The following is an 11,624-nucleotide window of genomic DNA, read 5'->3' as shown; positions in this document are numbered from 1 at the left end:
CGGGACCACTCTGACAGCTTCTTAGGAGGAGATTGCAATACTTGGAATCAAAAAAATTCACTGCAATACCCAGCCCTGAGCAATATCTACCCAATGAAAACTAGACTTAGACGTCAAGGTTGATAAAGGACGAGAATTTGCCCCATCTGGTGTGATCCATGGATGAAAGAACTCGATGTGGCAAAAACCATAAATTAGGGTCAAAAGGCAACATTTGAAAATAAAACGTTCAGGAATGTGAATGAGTTTAGAGCTTCTTTAGCTCAAAAGTTAAGAACCCTCTGGTTTTTAATGCAAAAACCTTGGATTTAAATCGTCAGATTGTCACTTCAGCGCTACGCCATAAGCAATGTGAATTCCCAACGGGGCATAAAAAGGTGATGACACACACCGTATAAACTGACAACACATCCCCGACTGCAGACATTTCTTAGTTCTGGCTCACATATGCTTACAGTTTACCGCGGCACATCCTGCCACGGCCCCATTAGCCACACACATTTCTCCTGCAGCTACAGCCTCTGAACAGTCTCCAACTGTTTCTACAACTGTGACCTGTTACGAAACAAACATCACCTTTCACATTCAAGACTTCGACTGAACCCGCCCGCCTGTGATGATTAAAAGTCGGAGTGTTGTAACTAAGCGTTTCACATCAGTGGAGCCATGGCAACAAGGGAATGTCCTTCTGTATCCCGCTGCCAACATCCTGCAACCACGGAACGCCTCTTGCCATACACTGAAATGAAACAGGTACGTGAAAGAATAGAAGACCACACAGCCAAAACAATGTCATCCAACACGTGACGATCTCAGGTTTAACACGTAACACACACACACACACGTGTTGTAGATCCGTCGTACCGACACCCAAATCCATTACATCATCTCGCTTCTCTGAAGAGAGAAGAGCTAATCTGTCATCGCTTCTATGAGCCATACATGTGCGTTTGTGTGTGTGTGTGTGTTTGCAGAACTGTGTTTATGTTGCGTTGTGTTTATGTTGAGGTTTTCATGGGGGAGAAAAAAAGCGAAGGCTTGTTAAAAAGGCAACGCAAGGTTGGATGTGAGCGGGTGGATGCAGGGGGTAACTTTTTAAACCTCCTACGCTGCATTGAAAGCTGCCCTAAGGAAACATGAATCTGAACTCACATCACGCCCCCCCCCCCCGGTCCGGCTGGACCACAGCCACTGGAAGCTTTGGTTGTAACTGGTGTTTACTTCCCCATCTTTTTCTCCTTTATTACTTCTGCGTGGTCTGTACAGGCTCGCAAACGAGGCCAGCTTTCATTGGGTGTTAGAAACAAGAGCTACGTACAGTATATACATTCTTTTTTACGTTATGTTTTCCTCACCTAGAACTTTTTTTAAATTAATTTATCCTCTTGTGTCACCGACAGGTAATTTCCCTTTTCTCTCCAAGATCACTTCTCATTTGTTCTATGTTATCCAGTTTTGTTTTTTTTGCAGCGTGATGAACGTGACTGTTCTCCTGCTGGAAAGAACAGTTCAACATACTGGAAAAAAAACGTAGGACGTAACGTCTCCAAGCCGTCTGTCTGTGGAGTTTTCACGCACATTAAAATAAAGTTAAAGTTTGCATCCAAGGTAAAAAAGGTTTGACGTTTTATTACATATTTCATCATGATACAGCTGATTTCTTTCCTCTCTTTTATACTGTCCATAATTGAAATGCATGGTATGCAGGTTCTGCCGCCAGCAGTTACTGATGAAGACAGTTTACATCAGCATTTATGACGGACTACAATATTGTTGGTGTTATCTGTCCTGCAGTGAAGACTCCGAAAAACATTCAGAGTGAGATACTCCTCCAAAACATTTCATTATATTCTCTTGAATTTTTTTTTGAACAATCAGATGGACAAACACAACAAAAAAACAAAAAAACAGCATGGGCCAAAACATTTGGAGGAGGTTAAAATGTCCTCCAATGCTTCAGGGCCAAATCGTGACTAAATGCCATACACTGAGGGAGCATCACCATCAGGAATCTCACACTTGTGCAACGTGACTTGATTCACATCATGTGTTAGCGTGTTAGCCTGTGAGCAGGGTTGATTCGGTACATTAACATACATTTATTTTTCTACAACCAATCACCCGTCGCAGACCCGTAGGGGGGCTGAAGCACAGTCGAGTCGGACGAGTTGTCAGTTCATCGTGGGACACATAGCGACAGTGCTAATCGTTGTCTCGTGTTGAATCTCACATTGTCTCAAGCGATAATTAAAGTAGAGAGAAAAAATGCGAAAACAAAATAATCCACAGAGGACCACAAAGTTATGGGACGTTTCTCTACACAATAACTACCCATTTCCCGGCCATTAGAGAAAAGACAGTTTACCAGAGCTGTCATTCACAACCATTATTATCCTAAATTATCATCACAGCCTCACTGATGACGGCTCATGATAGCATAAGACTGTGGTTTGCTCCTACAACTGCTGAAAGCATCAGTAAATCATATTTACACTTCACTAAATCAGCTGATCCCATTGGTGGAGATAGCCTTATAACATTAAAGTTCATTAAAGTGCACACAAAACACTGAGAGTGTGTGGTTGTGTGTACTACCTCCAAGCACGCTGAGGGTGATGGCCTGCGTGTGTTCAGCCAGCAGATCAGCCTTGGCGATGGCAGCCAGAGAGAGGTAACTGGACATGTTCCTGCTCAGCTCCCGGTTCCCCCTCTGCAGGAACCGCACCGCTACCGGGACAGCCAGAACCATGACCGACGGACAGCTGTAGTTCTGAGGAGACACGAGGAGAGAGAGGAGGACTAAGGAGCCAGGGGTAACCTCTCAGGTCAACAGCAAAAAGGACACACAAAAAAAGACGTAAGTAATAAATGCAATCGGGGGTAAAAGCGTTAAAATGTGTGAGAAAAATGAGGATGAATGAAACCACATCGGAAGCAAAAGTAGTGGTTGACAGGGTGTCACAGGTAACTGGTCAAACAGCAGACGGTACCCTCAGTTCTGTGAGCTGTGCGTCAGATAAATGTTCGATCGTCTCACACAAAAAACGGAGGGACGATACAGCCAAGAAACGTGTGATTCCACATGTAGAGGTTTGTTCCTGCCTGAGCATTAAAAGACAAAGCAGGAGAAAAGGATCTGAAATGCAACAGCTCCCTCAGCAGGGCAGACTGAGACATTGTGCGTGAACACACGTGCGTGCGCGTGTGCATGTGAGATAAGGGAGATGATGCTGATTCACATTCTATCTATGCTTAGTCACCTTTATTGGCCTCTTTTCCTGCAAAAAAACATCAGTCTTGATGTTCAAGTTGGGGTGAATTTTGGGCTTTAAAAAGTTTTGATTTGACTTTACTAATACTTGATCAGAAAAAAGTCATGGATAACTCGTGTTGTTTCACCAACACGTACAAGTAGATCCAGATCTGCATCATGAACAGTATCTGGGAGGTTGAAATATATATTTAGAGGTGAGCATTAAGTAGTGGTTCATGTATGCTACAGCTGAGATAATGCCAATTCAGAGTATGTGTGACAGGCAAAAGGTATAAGGTAAAATACACCTACCAATATTGGAAACAAGCATTTCATTGATCATTGATAACTTCATGAACACATGATTCTACATGCTAGAAGTAGGTTTCTGTGGTAAAGGAATTAGGCACTGCTTCATGTAGTATGTTTGACCATTGACTTGTCTACTACACTCACACACTTTATTTTAAACCCGTTTTCAATCTTCCTCATCAACAGAACTTTCAGAATGTGTCATACCTCTATTCTGACACATGGTGGCAGTGTCCTCAAGAAATCCATTATTCAATCACAAGCAGATAAGTTTGGATAACTGCAAATGATCTTTAATCTAACTAGATCAATTATTTATTGGCATGCAGATTTTATTATCTTCCTGATCTTTGAATTTAATCTCATTAGAGTCTCTTTAAAGTTAAGTCCTGCACAGATCAAGCCGGCCATATTAAAAAACAACACTGAAGACACTGTCGTGTGTGTGTGTGTGCGCGCGCGCGCGCGCTTACAATTTGGGTCCTATTTCGCTCACTTCACTCCTCTCTGTGGGAGTTTAAGTGGAAGAGTAAAGGGGGGGGGCGCGTCTGCAGATTCATACTAGAAAAATTGCAGTCACAGACTGCAACATCCCGTGACACCCCTGAATTCAAAATTTAACCCTGACTTACTTGCATATAGGTCAAAGATCAAAGCTAGTGCCCTGACATACTTTCATAGATCAAAGTACTAGCTTTGATCTACGGTCTTACTTACACTGGCCTTCTGCCTCATCTTCCTATCTTATCTGGTTTCTGAGTGTACAAAAGTTGAAATTTGACCTAGTTTTCTCAAGGTCAAGGTCATCATCTCATTTTCATCCCCTTTGCTGCCCGAGTAATGTGCTTTTCGTTTCATCTTTCTATCTGCAACGGTTGCGAATATATTTGATGGACTAACGGACGGATAGATGGACACACAAACACTGACAATTACATTTAATTACATCTCGCTTTGAAGCGGGATGTAATTAAAAGGCAGAATGGTCCAAGACTACATAAAGATGGATGGAGGGAAGAAGGAAGTAATAATATTTATATTTAAAAACCAGAAATAACATTCTCAGAAATGTTGAATGACCGAATGAATTTGTCTTTTGAGATCTTGGGAGCGTGCACTGATAGGCTACTGATCCTTTCTTTGAGACAACAATGAGGATGTTTTACATATTTCAGCCAATTCAGGGAAACCAGGCAGAGAGCGAATCACATTAAGTTGGATAAAACTTTTAGTAACTTAGTTACTAAGTATTTCTTTCTTAGTTTTCTCTTGTTTTTCACTCTTATTTTTCATTATATAACTCTTAATTGTTCTATGGCAACCGTGGACCTACTTTCTCCAAAAGTACGTCATCATCTGCAAAAAATTAATCAGGCCATTTTTTGACTCCTGGACGTTTTTCCTAGACATTAGTGTCCCTTGTTTTCCAGATTCTAGGAGTTGGTAGGGTTAGGGAGGACCACTATGTATATGTAGAGACCTGAAATATGTGGTTTTTATTAAATTGTTTAAACTAAACAATTAAATAAAAAAAGTTAAATGAGCATCGATATGTTTGAACCGTGGGAATATAAACAATTAAATCAGTGTTTAAACCACACTGATCACTAGCTTATACTGACCGACATTATAAAAAGTGTTAAATGCTCTGCATACCTCAATGGCAGGTTGTATTAATCAGACCACACACACACACACACACAATGTGAGTGCGCTCGAGGTGTTGACAGGTATGTGCAAAGGTATGATCTCTATATGCAGGTTGTGCCACAGGGCAAAATAAATAAAGAAATGCATCTGTGAAAAGCCACAATGCAGAACATACCTGCAGGATGCAGCTGGTGATGTCAGAAGCTATCTTGGCGTGCGGTGTGTCCTCTGTGTTTTCACCTTTCGGGGTGAGGTTGTGCTCGAGACACGACTCCCACAGCCCCACCAGGGCCGTGCTGTGCTGCTCAATGGTGCCCGTCTCCCTTATGGCGGTTGTGATGCGTGTTATGCAAATCTCCACCACAGCCTGGTCGTTGTCGTTGGTCAGATAGTCCTGTCGGATGGCAGACAGCGAGAAAACGCACGTTTAAAGATGCAGCGATAAATGAAAATGAGTGAGGGGCAACAGATCAGGAACACTGACTCTAGTTCTGTGACATTTTAGATAAATTAAACCATCAGTGGTTCTACCTACTGACCGGTAAGCAGGAGATGACCTTGATCTGATCCAGAGCCTGAGACAGACAGTCTTCGATTTCTGAGTCCTCCAGAGAAAACAGATCCCCTGCTCTGGACAGATCCCTTTGCCCCAGCACCTGGCTGAACAGTTGGTGCATCCTGGTTCTGGTTTTAGACTACGTTTGGGACTGGTGTGACCCAGTTTAAGACCCCAGGTTAACATCTAACATGGTGTTTTTCTACCTAGTTTTACTGGCGTGGAGAGTAAGACCCTCTTAAAATGCAGGGCCTACCTTTAGGCATGATGGTTCCAGTAATGTTCTCTAGCTGGTGAAATAACCACAGGTATTAACAGAGAACACCACTAATACATTTAGAATCATCATTTAGAATCATCATATTGATTACTAAATATAAAATTGCTTTTCAGTTCATTCCTGGAAACTGGGGGCTGGGTGACAGTGTAAGTTCAGAGTTTGCCTGAGGTCTGTTGCCATGTAGATGAGGCATACTTCGAAGAAAGGGAGTCTTTCTACAGCCAAGGCCTAAAAGAGAGAAGAACAATGATAGTCTGTCAAAAAACAGTTACATTAATAAATAAAAAACAACAACAAGAAAGCCAATGAATTTTGGGGACACTTATCTAGCAATGATTCAATTTGGACAAATTGTCTGAGAACAGTAAATGCAAGCTTTGATCTTTGATCTATTCAAGTAGGTCAGGTTAAAATATTGAATTCAGGGGTGTGGCGGGATGTTGCAGTCTGGAACGGCATTGGTTTTTGTTTGTTCTGACATTGACTTGAAACAAAGCTTGTCTGTTCTGGCTTGGACAAGGGGCCGCTGGAGGTGGCTTCACACACACAGCGCTATCAATCATCCTGTTTAACCCTCTGCATGAAAGCAAGTAAGCAAGCTTTTCCTCATTTTCCATCCTTGTCGTCCTCCATCAATGTACTTTTGACTTTCTCTCTGTCTTCCCCCTCTTTTTATGGGGGCGGCAAGAACAGGTTAATATGTGATGATGTGACATAACTGATTCCTTGGTAATGTGTGACATATCTGCTGCAAAACCATACAGACCCACCATATTACACACACACCCTGGGAATATTTCCAGTTTTTCAGACGTGTTTGTTTAAAATGCAGCCTTGGTGACATTTCGACCGATGTTCTCCTGTTTAGCTCATCAGCTCAACTTCACCTTGTCATCAAAGATGTTCAGCATTCCCATGAAGGATGTACATGATAATGTCATTTATTGTATTCTTTATACACTTATGTTTTTAAGTTTCAGAGACCAGATGCTTTGATACCATTAGAAATTAACCTTACGGTTGGAAATAAAGAATCGCCAGCCTTGAAGTCAGAGTTGAGGGAATTCTGAAACACTGTGTTATCCATTACCTCTGTTTCCGTGACCCTCAATTAAACATTAAAAAAAGGTTTAAACGGGGCAGAGGGAAATATTACACACAGAAATACAATCAACGAGAGTCTCCAAAATGTATTATACCTATAGCTTCACACAATCCCGAGACAATCGGGTCCTTCGCCTTAAAAGAAGCCCAAAGCTGGTCTGCTCCCATCATTGTTCCTGCACACCCAGACATCATCTCATTGTCACGCCATTTCCCTGAAAGTCACATTGGAGCTGGACCAAAGGACAGCACAAAGCGGAGCACTTTGGGAGACTGTTATCTCTCCTGCCAGGCCGCCGACGACTATGGAGTGACGACTATGGAGAGCTGCCCATTGCCCGGATACGACACGAGGAATCTCATTGGTTAGAGCCAGGCTGCTGTTACCGAAGCAACAAAAAAAAAGCAAACGCTATAAATACAGAGCAAAGACATTTATCTGTCACACACAGTCGTGTAGAGGACAAGGAACTTATGTGATGACATTTTACACACACACACACACACACACACACACACACACACACACACACACAGTATTCCTTCCTGCTATGTCACCACTGGGCTGAGCGAGTGAAGGAAAAAAAAAGAAAACGGGCCAGAGGAATTTCACTTCTTAAACAATCAGCTAGTTACTATTAATCACCCGGCTACGGCTCAGCAAGCTCAGGAATGCAGCCTTTACACACACTCGCACACACACATATACACAGACACTCTCTCTCTTACACACACACACACACCTGTATTTTGCCATACACACTTTAAACGCTTCATAATTCAGACAGAATAATAACAGCATAATATTTTGACAATATACATTCCTCCAGTGAAATCCAGATAAGCGTAACACTCCCGCTCTCACCCTGTGGGCCACTGGGTGAGGGGTTATAGGAGGGGAGGTGTCTTGCTAGAGGGGGGGGGGGGTGAGAAGTTTAGGGGCTATGTGAGGACAATGTGACCGAAGGGCCTCTCTCTTTCTCTGCCTCTTTGCCCCACCGCTGCCACGACTGTCTTCACCGAGGGAGACAACACTGAGTCTTTTGTAGGACGACAAGACGTACCCCCCCCATCACTCCCTCTCTCTTTGCTCAGTCAGCCCTAGACTTCTGTGTAATGTGCACCTGCTCAGTCTGCATCACACACACACACACACACACACACACACACACACAAATAGTTTAGAAAGTAGCTGAATGAAGGGAGACTGAAGGCGACAGTCCTGCATTCCACAGTTTTCTTTTTGTTCTCCTTTCTTCCTCTTCCTTTCTTTCTTTTTCTTTCTTTCTTTCACACATCATTATTTCCTACCTCTGGAAGGAGGAGGTTTGGATGAGAGGCTGCCTGTTGGAAATCTGCTTATCAAAAACCCGTTTGAAGTCCCTCATCTCGCTTCATTAAGATAAACGTGTCCTTGCCTCAAATCTGCAGCAGGAAAATTCATCCTCTGGACTTAGTCTCGTTCCACTTATCCTTACTGAAGCTACAGGGTCACATGGACTTTGTGATAGTGGGGAATGTTTTATTAAATACGTGCCTCTTTTCAGAAAAGAATAAAAGTTCATTTCCTTGGTGCAGAACGCCGTAGCGGCTCTGCTCAGCATGTACGGCACCTGTTGCCATCTGAATATCCATAAAGAACCTGAATAATAAAGGACTGATTGAGCTAGACGAAAGCACTCAATACTTTCTTTTCTTTACCTGGGTGGAGGGATGAGGCATGTGTCGGCTGTTCAGATCTAATGAAGGCATGTTCTCTACTTAGGGCCGTTCCTTTTCATGAATAGACGCAGTGTTGAAATCACACAAAATTAGGCTCCAGTGTCACAATGACTTCTGGATCATCAAGAGCTTAGCACGTTAACGTAAACACAAAGAACAAAGACCTTAAGAACCAAAGCATCATCTTAAGAGTCATTATGTTAGAAGCCCCCACCCCCAACCATTGGCAGAAGCTGACACCACGTGACAAACAAAAAAATTACCTGATCGTGAAAATCCGACTTGACTCATCCTTTGTGATCTAGACTCCCAAACACTTCTTATGGTGATGATAATGAGCAGAGACCCCTGGTCTGTATTAATGGTACGACTTGAGTCACACCATTAATACTATTAATGGTACGACTTGAGTCATACCATTAATACTATTAATGGTATGATTAACAGCCACTTACACTGGTAGTCGCTCCAAATAACTGGGCCAAACAGTTACATAACAGAGCCGTGGATTTCATGAATAAGAAAGATGAATAAGCGATCCCCTGAGGTCCTCTTTGGAAACTCAGAACTCGGTTAAGATGTCTTGAGAGCTGGACCCCAGAGGTTTAGCTTAGAACACACTGTAGGAGTTACTGTGTTATACTGTACATGTGTGTGTTGGGGAACAAGGGGAAAGTTCTCCATTATTTATGCCCTGCAGTTATGCAGCTGTTGAGCAACGCCTGGGAATTACAGTATGACAGGAGAGGAGAAAATAGCTACTGTAAAATACACGTAGAGATGGGATAACGAGTGGGAAGTATGGAGAGAGAAATGAAGCAGTAGATGTATTCTCTCTGGAGAGCGATCGCTGTGAACCAGTTAGGAGAATTGGACCACCGAAACACATGAAATGACACATCTGGATAAAGATCTGCAGAGAAATGAGGTATGGTATATATTGTAAAAGGTGAAGAGATGAAACCATCAGACGCACTCAGACTGATATCCGTCACGAACATGCAGCCTTTTAACTCATTGATGGAACTATCAAGTAATGCTTCCCACTAAATTAGAGCTGCTGCTGAAGGTCTGCAGGCATCATCTGGTGACGAAAGTGACCATTCTCACCTTAAAAACATTTTTCCTTTGTAAATTCACAGCGTCCAACCGGACAGATCACAAAAAAAAGTGCACACTAAATCCTAAACCTGTTTGTTTAGCTGGGTCTGTACGAAAACTGCAAAGGTGACTAGAGAGTGGTTGAAGATTTTTTATAATTAGGGAGAATTAAATTGAAGAAAAAAAAGCCATACAGCAAGAGCAATAACTTACATTTATAATCCAGTATTAATATGCAAGAAACAAACAAGCCTTTAAACAAATGAAACTACAAAGACACTTTCAAAGTGCACACCTCAGCCAAAGCTGCAAAAAGCATTCCTCTACCAAAATGCAGATTGAAATCTAACCACCTCATGGAGATTCCAAAAGATCAGCTCTGCAAAATGAAATCAAATCCATCTGAGACATTCTTTAAATGTCAGTGTGCGTCTCATCTCTGCAGGCAGAAACGACAAATGTGAGTCCGACCCAATATGAGGAGGATGGTTGGTGGAGGTGGGGGGTCCTTCTTAGGCTCTGCTTTGCTGTCAGCCGCTCGACTGCTGAGAGGATTTCCACGGCAGAAAGGAGAACTCTGGTGAGAATAGTGCATTAGCGCCACACTCTACAGCTAACATTCACACACATTTTCTAAACCATTCATTATTCATTGCTCCCCGCTGCTTCCCTCAGCCCCGACTCAAGAGCCTCACCCCGAGAGCTCAACAGAAGCCCGTTCTAGTTTCGGCTTACGGTGCAACCCATTGGTGCAGGCTTCAAGGAATAAATGAATTGCATTTCAATGTTGCATGTTTAATATGCTTCTAGAAATATCTTCATTACCTTGCCTGCTCCTTGTTATCCAGGCTTCCTGTCTCCTGAGTGAGCAAGTGGGTTTAATGCGATTCAACTCAGGATGAATTATCACTTTCATCGTGGAAAACATCGCCTCAATACATCAAGATGTTTCCTAAAAATATCCCCAACTTCCTTCTCTTGACGGCTGGATTTCACGATCAACGCCACGAGCCCGATGCAAACAAAGATGCTGAAAGCTGTGCCACATAAAACCAGTCATTTATCGTTCGTTCTACCATGGACTGATGATTTTAAAGAGGACTCTGAAGGCCGATCTTCTGTTCCATAGCAAAACACAACTCTAGGAATGTTGGACACATCATAAATTGATGATTCTGTTGTTATACTTTGGGCGGCCTTTGGAGGGATTTATTATTCTATCTTAAAATAACATAATGCAAGAATTTGCTAATTCTTTCTGATGTAAAATCAACATGAAACTTCACAGAGACTCTATATATTCATTTTTATGTCTTTGCATTGTGTTCAGTTGAGTAGAAAATTCAGATTTCAGTTTTACACGGGGTCCAAATGTTTGGATTTGAGGTTTGTAATGGTGTAAATGTACTTTCTGCAGGACCTCAACATTCAGACATATGACTAAAGACAATCCAGTCCAAAAACACACAAAAACTAGATGATCTGAAATAAATAAATGTAGTGGGGGGGGGGGGGCGGGGGCTCTGTTCTACCCTGTAATGAAAAAAAAAAAAAGATAAAATTGATTTATGGACTTATAGGAGTCATTTAAAGAAAGTCTGACAGGAAATTCACTTCACGCATCGCCAATGTAATATCCATAAATA

The 11,624-nt window shown here is 42.3% G+C and overlaps 1 protein-coding gene across 2 annotated transcripts in view; it reads right to left on the bottom strand.

Annotated features, from left to right (window-relative positions):
• veph1 (ventricular zone expressed PH domain-containing 1) overlaps positions 1 to 11,624 on the bottom strand; it is a 57,386-nt gene that overhangs the window by 44,984 nt on the left and 778 nt on the right. Inside the window, exons 2-5 of one of the 2 annotated variants that reach the window (XM_068318099.1) lie at positions 7,251 to 7,535; positions 5,755 to 6,279; positions 5,391 to 5,609; positions 2,596 to 2,770 (exon numbers count right to left, since the gene is read on the bottom strand). In XM_068318099.1, coding sequence (XP_068174200.1) covers positions 2,596 to 2,770; positions 5,391 to 5,609; positions 5,755 to 5,892 — 532 coding nt within the window. In that variant the 5' untranslated portion in view covers positions 5,893 to 6,279; positions 7,251 to 7,535. The remainder of the gene's footprint in view (positions 1 to 2,595; positions 2,771 to 5,390; positions 5,610 to 5,754; positions 6,280 to 7,250; positions 7,536 to 11,624) is intronic. The other variant, XM_068318097.1, reaches the window with a different exon arrangement.

Source organism: Antennarius striatus, chromosome 6 (genome assembly GCF_040054535.1).
Source record: "Antennarius striatus isolate MH-2024 chromosome 6, ASM4005453v1, whole genome shotgun sequence".
Lineage (NCBI taxonomy): Eukaryota > Metazoa > Chordata > Actinopteri > Lophiiformes > Antennariidae > Antennarius > Antennarius striatus.
This window is presented reverse-complemented; position numbering and strand designations above follow the sequence as displayed.